The following is a 16,938-nucleotide window of genomic DNA, read 5'->3' as shown; positions in this document are numbered from 1 at the left end:
TATTTCAATTAACACACTTTGGAAGTTCAAGCTGTGTCACTTCTGAGCTCAGGAACGTCCGAGGGCCAGTGAACGCACCACGGCGGCGACGCGGTTGAATAATAAAAAAAAAAACAACCCCAAACCAAACACGTCGATCGAGGAGTTCCGAGGAGTTCTGAGGAGAAAGTCATGCCTGCTCGCGTGTCTTAGTGTCACGGCCATGGCCAAGCAGTACGACGTGTTGTTCCGGCTGCTCCTGCTCGGAGACTCCGGGGTCGGGAAGACCTGCATGATGCGCCGCTTCACGGAGGGCGAGTTCGATCCGTCGCACATTTCCACCATCGGTAAGCTTATCCAACCGGTTTTCGACCGCAACTCGTCATCACAACTCCTCTCAGAATGAATGTCGAGGCTGCGAGCTTTTTCATTTCGTGTTTATCTATTTATTCATGTATTGTCTGATTCGTACAGGAGCCATTGAATGTGCAGAGGAGTTTACTGTAACTTTCCCCTTATGTTACAACGAGGCCCCACTCGGCCTGGACGGATTAGAACAAACAGCCTCAGGTCACAACTGCAACTGGTCAACTTTTGACCATGGCATTCACCGGCCCTCCCATTCTTCTATTTACCGTTTTCGGTGTAACGCACTCAAACACCCCCCCCCCCAAAAAAAATTCCTTCCTTGCGAAAAAACTACGTGTCAGTAAACGCGACTCTGATCCCGATTGTAATAGAGGCATAGACCCCACAAGAGAGAGACGCAGCGGATGTGGAGGGAGGCTTGAGGAGGCATCTCTGTGAACAGGTGCATCCATCCTGTTCATCATTTTGATCCCGTGTAGTTATTCACAGAATGATGAGCACTTTGGTGCTTGTGCCTGTTTATCTAAGACTATTGACTCGGATGAAAGTGGTGGGTTCTTACTAAAGACTAACTTATGTCCACCTGAACACAGAAAAGTCGTCAGCACGTGCTTCCATGGCAGGTATGTTTCCCCCCCCGTATGGCCTTTACTGTCCTTTTTGTTCTGTAGTGGAGCCTGGAGCCTGCTTCAGCTGGGCCCAAGAGGGAGGGCTTTGCACGAGGTTAAGCCCAGTTCTTTTGAAGAAAGTGCATGCCACATCAAATTTGCCCGCTTTTAGACACACAGATATTGTGATTATTGGTAAAAACCCCAGCCGTCCCTCCGGATCTGCATCCCCCAGGTACTGCGCTCTGTGGCTCCAAGAGCTGACGTTTGAATAGCCGAACATCCGTTGACTGCACGTCTTTGCATGTGCTCCATACATAGCTACGGGGTGTTTCAGAATTATAATGTAATTATTTGCTCCCATTTTAACAGCATGTTGACAGGAGTGAGAATGTTTTAGTCATAGTCATGGCTGCTAGTGTTTACTGATGGGGGTAACAACTCATTTATCTTAACTGATATTCTAATAGATCTCTGCAGATGTGGTTCATTTTGAGGAAACCATATATTCACCCACAGACATCACATTTTGTGTAAGCAAATAAATGTCTCCACCATAGGTTATGGAATAAACTTAAAATTCCGAATCACAATGTATCCTCAGAGCTATCATCAGGTCCAGGTTTTCCCATATTTTATGTAATTATAGTCGGCCTTACTGTGTATCACCGGATGTATGGTGAAAACTGGAATGGACGATCTGCAGGGAACTGCTTGAAGTCTCCATCAAACCTTTTGACCCCCCTGTGGTGCTTATCTGACAGGCCTAGGGTTGGACGGGAAACCACCAATTGTTGTTTGTTTTAAAGGGAAAATATGCGAAATAAAGTTGTGCTGTCTTCAGCTGTAGGACAGCAAACATTCGTCACAGCCGGGGGTGGTTGATTCTGGGAATATACAGAAATGCTAGCAGGTTAAAACCAGTGCTTGTCTTACTGTAACATGTTAAAAATGTCTGCTGTGACAAAAACTTATGTTCAGGAGTTGTGCTGGTGTACACAGGTTTCTCCCCACATCCAAGAGGCTTCTTCTGATACCTGGACCTGGATGACTGAGAATCTTTCCAGTCATAAATCAAATATGTTCCTTTTCTCAATCAACCTAAAATGACGAGCATTTATTTTGTTACAGCTTCTCAATTCACGAATGGATATGTCTTCTCTTTGTTTTATGTGATCGAGTGATTTTGAAGACGTCGCCTTTGGTGTTATGAAAAACAAATAATCAGCTTATACCGCCCATTTTTAAATATCTTACTGTACACACCCTGAAGAATAGAGATGGTGTATACGACCTATGCCTTAATATGAACCGACGAAGCGACTCACGGTCACTGTCACTTTCCTGAGCTCCCGTGTCCTGTCACTGTGGCATTAGCAGACCACTGTTGTTCATAGTGCCTCTGAGCGGCCCTCAGTTAGTGCTCACAAACACACAGCAGCCCGTGTGAAACACTACCATCCGGGATTCTTCACTGTTTTGTCACGGTGGTTAAAGTGAAAACCATTTTGACCAGTTTTTGTTTTCTGTTCGCAGGGGTCGATTTTAAAATGAAAACACTCGAAATCGATGGAATCAAGGTGCGAGTACAGATTTGGTGAGTTAAATGGCCCCCGATGACGTTGACAGAATGCTGACGTGCATGCTTGTGTTTTGGTTCATGTGTGCCCGTGTCTCCTGTGCAGGGACACGGCTGGTCAGGAGCGTTATAAGACCATTACCAAACAGTACTACAGGCGGGCACAGGTGATCCCTCCATGCACAGTCCACAAGTCGCCGGGGCCAGGTCACCTTTTGTGGGCCACTCATTCTTTCATCCCTTTTTCTGTGGTTTCTTTGCGCAGGGCATCGTCTTTGTGTACGACATCACAAACGAGCCGTCCTTTCAGCACATAGCCAAGTGGGCCAGCGATGCGGATGAAGTAAGGCGATGAGCTCTCTCGTCTCACTTCTCGGGTCACACAGTCTATGTGTTGTGGCTAAGTGTCGATTCTTGCTGCACACCCAGTAGATTATGACAAGTTCCTTATCCCCATCATGTCTCATCAACTCATGTCTTTTCTTGTTGTTATGCTGTTTTGCAGTATGCCCCCGACAAGGTGCAGAGGATCCTGGTAGGAAACAAGTCTGACGAGGAGCTCAGGAGGATGGTGACGACGGACCAAGGAAGCAAGGTTTGATGGAGCCTCATTATCTATATTTTTCTGGGTTTTTGATTTTGATGTAATTTGTAAATCTTCAAAAGTTCCCTGCAGCTCGTCGATACCAGTTTTCACCATACATCCGGTGATACACAGTAAGGCCGACTATGAATACATAAAATATGGGAAAACCTGAACCTGATGATAGCTCTGAGGATACATTGTGATTCAGAACTTTAAGTTTATTCCATAACCTATGGTAGAGACATTTATTCCCTTACACAAAATGTGAAGTTGGTGGGTGAATATATGGTTTCCCCAAAACTAACCACATCTGCAGAGTTCTATTAGAACATAATTTAAGATAAATGAGTTGTTACCCCCATCAGTAAACACTAGCAGACATTGACTATGACTAAAACATTCTCAATGTTGTCAACATACTGTTAAAATGGGAGCAAATAATTAGACTTTTTATTATTCAAGCTTACCAGCCTAAACCCTGTGCTCCTACTTATGGGAGAAAACTGCCCGAAGCTACGAGGCACGTTCGTTGTCCATATTTCTAACAATATCCACCTGAATCCTGCAGCTGGCTCAAACCTATGAGATGGAGTTCTTTGAAACCAGTGCCTCCGCCAGCAGCAACATCAGTGAGGTGGGACTGACAAACTGTTCTGTCACATTAGAAATATGTTCAAATATTGGTGGGGGTACCCCCGTCCAACTCCCTGCTGTGTTTTGTCCACGTATTCCATTGTTCTTCTCCCTCCTCCCTCCAGTCATTCACTCGCATGACGGAACTGGTGCTGCGGGCGCACAAGAGAGACGCGGACAACTTGTTGTCGTCCCTGGATGATTATCTAGAAAAGGCTGCTCTGGAGGACGAGGGGAGTAGAGATGCTGACGACAACGCTCAGAGGAGTTGTGCCTGTTAGCACAAAAGTGCCATGACTTTATACCTGAAGACATTTGTCCCACACTTTGGCTTGACTCATCCCTCCCTTGGGGCATCCTTCATGGGTACTATGTCGTCTTGGACAAGGGGGCACGTGGTTGGTTACACTTTTTTGCAGGTCAATGAATTTACATGGTGGTAAATGCAGTTAGCAGCAGCTACCAGCAGAGGGCCCAATTTAGCTGCGCGACCGCTGAGTGTCCCTCAGGCAAATCTCTCAACAGGCATGCTCTCCTCCTTTTCCTCAGTGAAACGCAGTGTTTCACGAAACATCCACTTCATCTATTTTCCCGGCGCTTTTGTTTTCGTGTTGCTTTTTATTTCATTTGCGGTCGGCACGTCAACAAACTGGTTACTGAGAGGATTTTATATCAGACAAAACTGCTCATTAAGGTGAAGTATAAATGCTGCAACAAGGTAAACAGAGGACAAGGACAGGGATGAATTATTTACACCTCGAAACTCTGACCGAGCAGAGGTGGATTCATTTACATGCTGGACTTATTTCCTTCAGCGAGATACCGTTGTGCCATGTTCAGTGACCTTTATGAATGCAGTGCATATTTATTTTCCATATCTGACTGTATCGGTAAAGTTTGTTTTACGAATGTGTTTGCTGTACTGTTTATGAATCACCTACTGTAATGTGTGCTTTGATGCACGGTTACTGCTGCTCAATTTAACGTTGTCAGGGTCTGCTGAGGTGCCACAGCCTATGTCATTTTAATATAATGTTTCAAACTCAAGAATGATTGGGGGGGAAAACAATGTACAATGTTTTGGGGGTAAATAAATAGATATCTCATGTCTAGATTAAATTCTTTAGTTGTTCGACTCTTGCTGAGTCACTAAGTATGGACAGAGTGAAGTCGGGTCCACAGAGAGTAGCAACAGGAGATTCATTCAATATTCATCACATGCTCTGAAAGACGGGGGACCACAGCTTAAATGTTTGATGACTCAGGAAACCGATACATGTCATGAAAATAAACCATAGAGCCAAGTAAATACTTTAATACATGCTGATTTTCCCACTCAACATTTAAACTGGACTATTTATAGTTATACAAATGCTTGTGATAATCATAGGGTTAGGTTTAAAAGTAATTTCCAGTTATAGAATTTTGGGTTAATAGACAGTAATGCTGACCCATATTCTGAACAGGATAACACACTTCTCGCCGTAAAAATCGCTCAAACGAAACAGCTTCATGTGGCTTTACACCCACTCACATGAATCTATCTGAAACCTGTGGGGAGTATTGTGTGTCAGGTGTGGATCAGTTTCCCGCAGAGCTACTTGACACCCATGGAAGGCAGCTTTCTGTCCCAAGTCAGTCAGGTGACCAGGCGGTTGGATACTGTCGCGCGCCGAGACCCCCGTCCTCCTCCACTGTGGAAACAGAGGAGTAGAAATGACGTTCATCGCCAAGACTTTCTACGACTTGAAGGCCACCACGCTGGAAGGCGACTCGGTGGACTTCAACGTGTTCAGGGGACGGGTGGTCCTCATAGAGAACGTGGCCTCGCTCTGAGGCACCACCACCCGGGACTTCGGCGAGCTCAACCAGCTTCAGAGCAAGTACCCCCATCGGCTGGTGGTCCTGGGTTTCCCCTGTAACCAGTTTGGATATCAGGTCAGTTGAACACCGTCATGGCCTGGAGCGGTCCGGTGTGACCCTGCAATACCTTGTCTTGGTGTAGGTCAGCGATCTCATTAAGCGGCCGTATGTGCATGTAATACAAACTTTTTGGATATAAGATACAATTTTCTATATCTAAGGCTGTGTCGGGGTTATGTGCGCGGGGTGCAGAGCTTTCCTGTCCCCTCTTGTGTGTACCTGAATTCAACCAGATGTTCAGAACCAACTCCAATCCATTATTTGAACAGGATGTTGAGCATCTGAACACTCCCCACATCCTGGCGAGGCTGGGTTTAGCTTCTAATTAAATGTGTCCTCCCATGTTTGCTTAACACAGTGGGAATGTTGCCTATCATATTTCACCCATAAAATAAGCAACAGCTTTTTAATATTTTACGCATCTGCCTGACACTCCTATGGAGGTCGGCTTTTAATTGCAACTGTGTAATCAACATAGTTTCTGTTGCCACCTAAATTAAAGGCAAATTTTGCATCATAAAGCATTTACAGTGTTGCTCTGCGGTATGTAAACAGCTCAACCAAATACTGCCAATGTCATTCTGATAATATGTACTTGTGTTTTGCAGGAGAACTGCTCCAACGGCGAGATCCTGAGCTCACTGCAGCATGTGCGTCCTGGCGGTGGCTTTCGGCCCAACTTCACCATCTTTGAGAAGTGTGACGTCAACGGAACAAACACACATCCGGTCTTTGCCTATCTGAAAGACAAGCTCCCCTACCCCGATGACGACGCCAACTCCCTCATGCAGGACCCCAAATTTCTGGTTTGGAGTCCCATCAGCAGGACGGACGTGTCGTGGAGCTTTGAGAAATTCCTCGCCGGGCCCGAAGGAGAGCCCTTTAAAAGATACAGCAAAAAGTTCCCCACCATTGACATCGAGCCTGACATCGTACGGTTGTTAAGATTAACCAAGACCTAAGTATAGCCCCCACCTTGTAATGACTTCTCATTTATCTAAGTCAATGCCGTTTTGTTGTCCTCCACACTTTTAAGTCTTAATTAATGAGGGTAATATTCTGAAAAGCTCAGGGAATATTGTCTGAGGCCTTGTAAGTGCTTAAAAGTTGTGGATGAATGCATTCTATATGCCTACTTTTTTTTTAAATGTTGTGGATACGTATTGTTATGGAAAGAGAACAGGAATTGTACAGTATATTTCCAGAAATGTGGGGAAACATAATCACTTGAGGAGCAGAGTATTTCCTTTTGCATGTGCTTTTGTTTCTTGTCCTATGTTGGCCTGACCAGCAGATGGTGCAACTGATGTGATCATACAAATGGACAGCCTCTGTCTTGCCTCTGTGCATTAACATTCACCACACATACACCCTCATGAAATGTTTGCGCTGGAATAAAACGTTGAAAGCCCCCACTTCTCTTATACTGGTGCATCTTTATTTTCTTTCTTTTTTTAAATTAGACTATCTACACACAGAGTAACCTGCTATGAAGATGTGTGCCTCTGATGAACGTCGACAAAAATAGATGTGGTCATGTCTGTTGACAGCTATGTATAGACAAAGAAATGAGGCTTGAAGTACAGTAGGAAGGATGTGCAGTTACGATGCATGTTGTCACTGCACATTATAAGGCTCTCAGAGATAAGTCGCAGGCCATTCATCTGCATTATGCATCCTTCAGCCTGCTGATTCATTCTTTATGAGCTGAGATTTTCTTTCTCCACTAATGCGCCATGGATCTACATCTCATTGTGAGATCCGCTGATGCCACTTGACTGCACAGTGTTTGGAATGCTTTTTAGCACCACAGTGACACCTGAAGACGAGGCCTAACTCATGCATTTAGGGAAGTGTTGCCCTTTCCTTTGTGTAATGAACGCTCGTCCTGCTTTAGTTTTTGTTTGCATGATCTGCAGATTGGCAGTGGATTTTCTGCACAGCCACATTGGCCGATGATGTCAGTGCCACGAACTACACGTGCCAGACACTCCCCTAATGATTTTGTCAAAAACCCTCCGGGGCATTTGTGACTTGCAGTGAAACTTAGTCACCTGACACAGATTGGGCTTTCATTCCACTTCTGGCGACTGTGGTAGTTGTCGCCTGACTCACCGTCTTTAGCACATCAAATTAAAGTATTTGTGATGACATTAATTGACGTGTTTCCACACAGTCCTACTGGTCAGTGCTGCCAGGCAGATATTGGAGGAGGAATATCTGGGGTTGTCTCTCATCCAATGTCTCTGCACTGATCCCCTCCACTCATACATGCAGCTGGGAGAAAAAGATCACAGAATATCATTTATGTGTCATATGAACTGCTCTATTAAATTCTTGAAAATAACAAAGGGCCTTGATAGATTGAAATAGCTAATCAAATCAGAACAAACACTCATCTCATCAAACCTGAATTCCTGTTGATGTTACCCAAACTCTAACTTCAATTCTTGACCATCGTGTGTGCGTGTGTGTGCGTGTGCGTGTGTGTGTGTGTGCGTGTGTGTGTGTGTGTCTGTGTTCTACTGAGAGCAGTGCTGGTTTTAAAAATCTTACTTACAACTGTTTCTCTGTAGGTCCAGTTACACACACTTTGACAAACCATGTGTATGTTTTAAGTCATATTCTAACCAAATGTATTGGGTGTTGCTTTATTTGGCTTAAATTTGATATTTGCACTCATAACAAAAAAAATGTAATCTCTCAAACACATACACACATACACACACACAACTCAACCAGTGTAAAAATAATTCACTGGTACACTTAAAGTGCAATAACAAACTGTGCAATATTAATATTTATTCTCCATGTGTAACTATTGCTACTGCTCTGTATATAGTATTTATATATCTTTTTTTTATATTTTCTGTTATATTTTCTACATACCTATTGCTTTTTTAAATTTCTTTCCTTATTGTTCCGTACACTTTGCTGCTGTAATCTCCAAATATAAAGGCATATCTCATCTTATCTTAAAAAACTAGAGCTTCCATTGCTAGCTGGCTTCCAACCTGTGTTTTTAAAGCAGAGTGAGAGCTCTTCGTCCCCCCGCCCCTCCGAGAGTCTACCCACTACAGGTGAGCGCAGTTGCCAGGGTAACGTTTGCCCCCCCCCCCCCCCCCCCCACCCCCCCCCCCCCCCCCCCCCCCCACCCTCACTTCTCGCGAGACTTCGGGGCAGCGGACGAGGGGAGGCTGCCTGGATGAGCTCATCCCTCCAGCAGCTGCATAGCGCAGCGAGGCGAACCCGTAACTTTGTATCAAACTTCGGAGTTGCCTTTCGTGGAGGAGGGGGGAAGAGACAGCCGGGGGCACGGTCGGGTGTGCGAACCGACACGACGAGGCTTCCGGCGAAGGTAAGGAGGAGCCGTGCGCGGTTGAGTGTCTCGGGACTCACAGGACCTATTTTGTTACGAGTTGAAACCGAAAAAAAAAGAGGGGAGAGAGAGAGAACGAGAGAAGGAAAGGAAAAGAGAAAGCCCGCTTCCGTCCAGCGGCGCGGGGGCGAAGGTGAGTCGGGGGCGAGGCGCGTGTGTCGGGGCTGACCGAGGACAGGGCTCATCTCTGTGGTGTGTCAAGGTGCAGTGTGTGGAGCCAGTGCGCAGTCGGTGCCACTGCTCCCCACCACCACCACCACCACCATTATCATGGAGCTCGTCGGGCTGCTGTGTAGCAAGCGGTTTGTACTCGACCGTCACGAGTCCAGGGCACTGCGGTTCACAGGTGGCTCCGTGTGCTCACCACACCTCGTCTCTCCCGCGTGTTTGCCCCTAAATCTGCTTCCCCCCCCCCCCAGCTTCACGTGCCGCTCGCGTGTGCGTGCGCGGCTGCTCGCAGGCGCCCGGGCGATTTCCTCGTGCCACATCTGTCCGATGCGAGGTGTGATTGGTTCACCGCCTGCTTCAAGCATCTGGTTGGACACACCAGGCCGAGCTCACCGTATAGGTGGGTGACATGATTGTTGTATTCTGTACATTCATGGTTGTCACGAGATGATACACCTGCAAATGCTCATTTATTTATGCTTAATGTGCAGAATATACAGGGAGGAGAAAAAGCACCCCTATTATCCAACATGGACACGGGGAGACTGTTTTGCCCAGGAGAGAGAGAGAGAGGGGATACAGACCACTGGAGTCACCAGGGGAGAATAGGAAATATCTGGCAGTGCAGCACAAACAAGGCAAACAGGGGTTTGTTCGGAGAGTAACAACAAACCAGTCCGGATTTCTCAACCTTGCAAAGTTCAGACACACGTAGTGTTGTGTTCCAGTATTTACAACACATCAGCTGTAGCGAAATCAGCCAGAACCATGCAGGTATTTGCAAATGAAGAATCACTGGGTTACTGAATCACAGGGCCTGCTCCAGTAGCAGTGCTTGGCATGAGTCAGGTGGAAAATAAGAAAGAAAAGAGGAAGCTTCGGAGTTTAGCTTTGGGCAAGGATCGAGGATTTTAAGCATTCTTGAAAGGCTTAGCCGACCCGCGGTGTGGGCATGACTGATCATACAGGTCCACTGCCGTTTTTTAATATGAAGTCTATAATCTCGGCTTTGTCCCGTCTGCTTGTTTCACACTGGACGACTTCTTGCTTTTTTTCCCCTCTGATGGGATTTCTCCCGGAGGATTAAATCGAATGCAAATGCAGCAGCTCTTCATCGTCACTTTTGAAGGAAGTCTACTGGCCAGCCGAGTCGGGCCGGGCGAGTTTGTGTTTTTTTCGTGCTGTTTACAAAATGCCATGCGAGTTTAAGATAAGACAGGCCTGCGTGGGCAGGAAAACTGCTCATTTTGGGAGGCTAGTCTGTAGCAGGTTGACAGGATCAGTCCAAAGATTTTTCTTTTTGCACGTCTGATCAAAATGCATCCACAGGCAAACTCTGCATCTTCTTTTGCTTCTCACGTTTGCCTCTCACAAATAGCCCTTCCCCCCCTGTTGCGTTGTTGAAGAACAGTGCTTCTATTTTCACTGTTTGCATCACACTTCTCACGTAACGACAACAATAACAATTGTTAGTGTGCTTCATTTGGAGTAGTGTCTTTCCAGCGTGCCCACACATTCACAGAGGGACGCTTCCTGTTGATAAGTTGAGCTCATGTTTCTATTGTCTCTTGTGCATCGGCTCGGAGGGAATAGTTTGAGCCGAGATGAAAGACCACAACAAGCGGAGCATTGTACTGTTTCATAATTTGCCTCCCTGGAATGTGTGGGCTGCAATTATGCTAAGTGACCGTCATGAAATGCTTCAATTGACAGTTTGTGGTATGTAATTAATAATGGGCTTGTTGGCGTGATTGATTTACAAAGTTCAAAGTGCATTATTTTTCTTTATTGATTTACTGATTTTTAAAGCCAAAAAAAAAAGTCATACAGGGATTATATGTCCCAAACAAACAAACAAAAAGAAGTTACAAAAATGTTCTCAAACTTCTTGACTTCAGCTTTTGGGAATGTGCTGCGCCACCCGACCGGCTGCTCCTGAAGTCGGTGCCCGTCACCTCATCCTGCCCGTTACTCACCACACACCAGACGACAAACTACACAGACCTTGAGATGCATCATCTGGTGCACTGACATGACTAGTGTCGGCTACAAGGCTGATTTCTTCAGACTGATTTATTATGACTAAGACCAAAATGAGTTACGACCTCCGGTGACGGCATTAAACATATATATCAGGGTTTTATTTCTTTTGAAAAAAGAAAAAAAAAAGGGAAGCTCCGTCCGTTTTAACACGTGATGTGTCTGACCAGTTTCAGTCACCCCATAGTCAATGATTATATGGCCTCCGGCATTTTTTCCCTCTAAAGCCTGAGCATCTTTTTTGCCGGTGACTGATGGGGTGGACAAGTTTGACTGTAATGAGCTGCGACTGTGGTTTTGCGTTTCCTGCTTGCTAAAATGTTGGAATGCTCTGTCTTTGTCTGGATTGGAAGGTCTACACACAGTATATCAACAAATGAGGTTGAGGGGGGGGCAGAGGGCTCGGGAGCTACAATAGTGATGATGTAATCCCTTTTCAGCGCACTGTCACAGAGCAAATGCGAGCAGACAAAGGAACCTCTTCATCCCACCTGCCACAGTTTGGTGGAATTTTGACCACGGCTCTGACATCATGGCGACAGGTGCAGGTTGTTGCTGCTGGCTCGGATCTCTACCTGATTGACAGCTGGGTCTCAGTTTGGTGGTGTGTTGCTTAAATATCCATGGACTAAAGCAACCTCTGTGTCACCCTGGTTCCAATTCCCAACCCCAAACCATAACCCACAGCTATGCAGAGATCAGACACAGTGTAATTCCCCTTTTCTGCTCCCATCAAACCTCATACATGCTGGAAATAGTATGAAACGGGACAGAGATTGGAAGATGGAGTAAGGAAAATCTGCTAAAACAACCACTAAGTTAAAAAAAAAAAGAAAAGTGAAAGTTGGATGTGTTCCTGTGGGTTATCTCCGCTGCCTCTCATCGATGACGTGCCTGGTGTTGTCTCGACATGTCTGCCGGTTGCAACACTGTGTGTCTGTGTTTGGCCCTGCACACTCTCTCTCTGGAACGGATTACAAGAACTCTGGTCCGAGAAGAATCAAAACATCAAGCGGAGTTGCAGGCCCGTGCCCCATGCAGAGGCTGTGTGGGCAGCGGTGGAAAAAATCCTTCCACATACAAGAACGCCAACAGAGGTTTTGCTGTTGTCCCTCCTGTCGACAGAAATCCGAGAAGCAGGAATGCGTGAGGGCTTGGTCATGGCTGAGCTCGAAACAGATCTCGGTGCGTTGTAGACAGGTCTGTTCAGCTTGTCCTCATTCCTGTTCATGCTTTATAACTGTTTTTTGTTTCTTCCAAGAACCGCTTTTACCATGTGATGTGTACTAAAGCCGGAATGCTGGCACAACAATACGTTGCGTGTCGTTTTTCTCTCTTGAACACTCCATTCGCAAAAGCCCAACTTTAGGAACAACATATGAACCAAAAACTGCTGGAATAGTGAAATCATTGTTGCTTGAGTTTGTGTTGTGCTTTGTTTCATGTACTGACACTCAAGCTCATATTTCTTTGAAATTCCACATCCTTTGCTTTGGAACCAGGGAATCCATTTCCACCCTGTGAGTTCCTGCCTTGCTCCTGCGAAGGCTGAGTGGGAAGAATGAGGCCACTGTGAGCTGAAGGCCTCTGCAAGCTTCAAATCACTTTTTTCCAAACAAACAGAAGCTTCAGGTGGACTTGGAGTCAAGTGTGCAGGAACGTGCCGCTTTTCATGTGGCACATCCAACTTATAGGTCAGGATTATTACTTCAGCCTTTTTAATATAGAACCAGCACAATATTATTCTGTGCAGTGTATTAACAGTACAGTGCCTGATGAATTGGGCCATAGTCTTTTTTCCATGTTGCTCCAGGTGCAAAGGGCAGATAGGGCTGGCCATTAACAAACACCACTGCTTTCCCAGCCTTTCCTCTCTCACTGCCTGTTTCCTGTGTGTTTCATTGATGTATTCCTGGATACCCCGCCTACATTTTTTTTTTTGCTGCACAAGAAACTCCAATGAAACTGAAATCCGAGTTATAAATATGCAGTTAGGGCATTCTCCTGTATTAAACATGAGATACTCTCTGACCATATAAAAGTGCCTCTTTTTATTGGCGAACGAGAGAGTGTGTTGTAATGTCTCTCCAGAACTAATGACTGAGTTCATCATGGTTATCAATGACATTAGTGCTCGGGCGGAGAATGCACTGTGAGTCCCTGTTTACCTTGAATGCTGATTAGGAGGAAGACACCACTGGCCTTTTTTTATGCTCAACATTGTGGTTTGCTCTAATGCACCGAATCTCCACCTTTTGCCTAAATTTTCACTCTGTAGAAGAGGAATTACTGGGACAATTGTCTGATGTTGTCTGATGACTAAAGCACATGTTAATTTGCTTTTGCTGTCATTTATATATATTTTAACATAATCTGTTATTTAACTGAGGGGTAGAAAACACTGCATTCCAGGCTGCGAGATGCGGTTTGCATGAAACTGGCTCGGGGAGCACCATCAACCACAGTCGCAAAGCCGACTCTGCCATTAAGTGCAGTGCAGACCTTCAGCAGCAGCAGCACACTGTGCAGGTTTCCACTGCGATTTCCTGGCACAGACGTGTGATTTAGCAGGGCACCACCGTTATGCAACACTAGCCGACTTATCACTGTCCAAATGACTGTATGAATTGATTAACTCTGTGACCCTGACTGTTCATAATTGGACTGGAAGTGAACTGGGCTGTGCGGTGGACACGTGCCAAAATCAATGACTGGAAATGTGTTTAAATATGCTCCGCTGTTTGTTGTGTTTTTTGCGTCCAAGTGGAGCCTTTCCTCATGGCACAACAGCACATTTGAAACTATACTTTTTCCATTTCTGACAAACACTGAGGCACACCTGAGTTTTCCACCGAGTCCTCAGTAGGGGAATTGGGCTGCCCTCTGAGCTGTTGGGCACAGCCCGTCCTCTCAAGAGACCAGGCAAAGAATCCCTGCAAGGTTTTTCTGCAACTTTAATAAGCCCCGCCGCTGTTGTTACCCCCTCTTCTTCACTTCAGTTCATGTCAGCCCCCCCGTCCCCAGAACTGCAGCACATTATGCTCCCTTGTTAAAAGGCCTACCTGGCAAAAACACTCCTTATTTCTTGTGCCTCCATTCTTGGAAACTTTAAAAGGGTTAATTACTAAATGAATTGTTGAGTACATCTTGTGCACTCGACAGACAGTTCACATCTGGTGGCAGCAAAGAAGCTGTTTGGCCAATGTGAGGGGATATTAATCACGCTTTCACCTTGACTCTGGCCTTCCGGGACGCTCTGGCCGTGTTTTCCTTCTTGAGTGCTGCTCTCTCAAGGATCCTTTTGTTTCCTAGCAGCACTCTCCGTGGCTGTGATTTGGTCTGTGGGGAATCCCTGTACGTTGTAAATTCCACCCCACTGCGACTGCCCCTATTCATCTGTGTAATCAGATTAGTTATGTGCTCTGCCCTGATTGTTGTTTTTTTCTTTTAACCAAGCAACTGTTGATCGATTGAAAAGGATGTGTAGAGCATCTTGTGATGGATTTGGTTACATCCTTCTTGGGGGCTTTTACACAGCCTGTGGTCATTGCTGCTGCAGGGGAGTGCAAGTTACTCATGTTTGCTCAGCGGGGTCCTGACCCCCTCCCAGAATAATCAAACCTTTTACAGCTGTTTCACAACAGCGCCTCGCCACAGCTCGTCCAAAATGCAGAGCAAAACTCATTTTTAAAGTATTCCATTCTTAAAATGCAATTTCAACCAAAATACAATGAGTTCCTTCTGTGGGTTTCAAGTCCCTTCAGGGCAGTCAACAGTATTTCTTTGTTGTTGACAAATGTTATTTTTCCCTCAAGCTGTTATCTGATCTGAGAATCCAGTTACTGTGTCAGTGTTTTTGCAACAGACACTGTGTTGTTGTCGCATGGACACATGGGCTACGGCTTTCTCTCCCAACATTGTATTGTTTTTAATTGATTAAAAAATGTACTTTTCAAGGCGGTCCAATCCAGACTCTTTCTGCCTCTGTGCCCTGTGATCCTGGTGGAGGATGTGAGAGGACCGGGCAGTGGATGACTTCCAAACATCGCAGGCATCTGTCATTTTGACACATCTGCTGTGAGAATCGGTCAGGCTGCCGCCTGCTGACCTTGCTGCTCATACACACTTGTACATGGAGAGCTAATTGCTGGCACCCTGACCCTGTCCTCACCCCCCCCAAACGCACACGCGCTCATAAATATAATTCTAATTCTCTTCTTGCAGTTTGAAATACAGTATTTAAGATTTAAAAAAATTGACTATGTCAGGGTATGATCACCCTGGAAACTCAAGACATTTGGAAAGCCAATGAAAAAATACATATACCACATCTACTCTTTTAGATTATGACCGCTGCTTTCACCGGACTTGTTTCGGGTACGATAAAGATTTGTATGTGCCATACATGCCTGTTGTTTTTAACAATAATGATTTTCAGGAATATTATTGACTTCCTCCATTTTTATTTCCACTGCTAGTAGCCATGAGTCACCGGAGTAAATGACTGAATTGGCTCGGGGCCAGCTAAGATTTGCACTGGACAAGTGAGCGGCGCTCACTGCTGGTTGCACACAGCGTGATGCTCTGGCCGGCTGCACGGAGGGGCCCCCAGCCTTGGGCAGCCAGCAGTGCAAGGACTCTCTTCGCTTCATCTCCGGCACCGGCAGTCACACAGTGACTTCGATTCACATGCGGTGACCCACCGTTCATCCCCGTGCAAACATGTGACTGATCTGGTGGAGAAGTAAAAATGAATGTTTGCGTACGAGATACATAAGACTTGTGACTAAGCACCCTGAATCGTTCGCATTGGTTTTGCTCGTGAGCGCCTGTGATCTGAGAATGAAGTAATTGCAGGCCTGGAAGTGTTTGGTGGGCCCCCCTGGCCGAGCCCCGTCCCTGTCTTCTGGCACACAGTGAGGCTGAATTATAGACGGCAAACACAAACTATTCACTCAGCCCCCTTTTCATCAACACTGATTATACTCTCTTGCCTCCCTTCTATTTAAATCCTCAACTCATGGGAGCTGCTTCATCCTAGCACACACACTGGAGCACATGCGGAGGCGTGTGCCAGCCCCATGCTGAGCTAGGGGAATTTGTTTTGTAACAAATAGGTTCACTGCTTTTCAGATATGAAAAGGGAGGGGGGGGGGGCTATTTACCTTTTGTAGGGAGAACAGAGGAAATGGAGTCTCCCTATAAACACCCTTCTGCCCCAGCCCACACAGCCCTGTTTAACTAGGCACACTGCTGGGACATACTCTCATTTCTCCAGTGGCCTCGTTGCTCAGGTCAAATAATGCATGTACTTTTTTTTTAATACAGAGTAACACATTGAAATGTTTAAATATAATGGCAATACATCTACTGTAATTAAATTCAAATGTGTGACTGCCAAGGCGGGAGGCACCTTACAAGCTCTAATAAGAGACGCAAATAGAACCGGTACCTGAGAGACTTTGTAAGAGTGAGGGGTTAAAGTTTTCTCTCTCAGTATGTCACAGGGAGACAATCCCATATAAATAATAAATCTTTTTCACCCGGAGGAAATGCTGCAGTCGGATGCTGTGGTTGGCAGTGTGCCAGTGTGGAAATGGTTGTCATTATGTTTCCTATGTGGTGTAGGATTGATGTGAGACTGTCATATTAAGTTTCTGAGGATGTTTTTTTT

The 16,938-nt window shown here is 45.7% G+C and overlaps 3 protein-coding genes across 6 annotated transcripts in view; all 3 read left to right on the top strand.

The window, feature by feature from the left end:
• Positions 1-79: 79 nt before the first annotated feature.
• On the top strand, positions 80-4,862 carry LOC118286583 (ras-related protein Rab-15). Its single transcript, XM_035611119.2, has 7 exons — positions 80-326; positions 2,493-2,553; positions 2,642-2,702; positions 2,801-2,878; positions 3,041-3,130; positions 3,690-3,755; positions 3,880-4,862. The coding sequence occupies exons 1-7, from the start codon at positions 203-205 to the stop codon at positions 4,033-4,035; spliced, it is 636 nt and encodes a 211-aa protein (XP_035467012.1). The 5' UTR covers positions 80-202; the 3' UTR covers positions 4,036-4,862.
• A 273-nt stretch (positions 4,863-5,135) lies between these two features.
• Positions 5,136-7,084, top strand: gpx2 (glutathione peroxidase 2). Its single transcript, XM_035611120.2, has 2 exons — positions 5,136-5,692; positions 6,286-7,084. Exons 1-2 carry the CDS (start codon positions 5,471-5,473, stop codon positions 6,637-6,639), a joined length of 576 nt encoding a protein of 191 aa, XP_035467013.2. The 5' UTR covers positions 5,136-5,470; the 3' UTR covers positions 6,640-7,084.
• Positions 7,085-8,868: 1,784 nt separating this feature from the next.
• LOC118286133 (signal-induced proliferation-associated 1-like protein 1) overlaps positions 8,869-16,938 on the top strand; it is a 31,603-nt gene continuing 23,533 nt past the window's right edge. For 2 of the 4 annotated variants that reach the window (XM_035610303.2, XM_035610307.2), the window contains exon 1: positions 8,869-9,035. The gene's annotated coding sequence lies outside the window, so the exon portion shown is untranslated. The other 2 variants (XM_035610305.2, XM_035610304.2) reach the window with 2 other exon arrangements.

Source organism: Scophthalmus maximus, chromosome 15 (genome assembly GCF_022379125.1).
Source record: "Scophthalmus maximus strain ysfricsl-2021 chromosome 15, ASM2237912v1, whole genome shotgun sequence".
Taxonomy (NCBI): Eukaryota; Metazoa; Chordata; class Actinopteri; order Pleuronectiformes; family Scophthalmidae; genus Scophthalmus; species Scophthalmus maximus.
This window is presented reverse-complemented; position numbering and strand designations above follow the sequence as displayed.

Coding starts and splice junctions, on each gene's coding strand:
- LOC118286583 (XM_035611119.2), top strand. CDS start 203: ATGGCCAAGCAGTACGACGTGTTGTTCCGGCTGCTCCTGCTCGGAGAC. Junction 2,554..2,641: donor AAGGTGCGAGTACAGATTTG/GTGAGTTAAATG, acceptor TCTCCTGTGCAG/GGACACGGCTGGTCAGGAGC. Junction 3,131..3,689: donor CGACGGACCAAGGAAGCAAG/GTTTGATGGAGC, acceptor TGAATCCTGCAG/CTGGCTCAAACCTATGAGAT.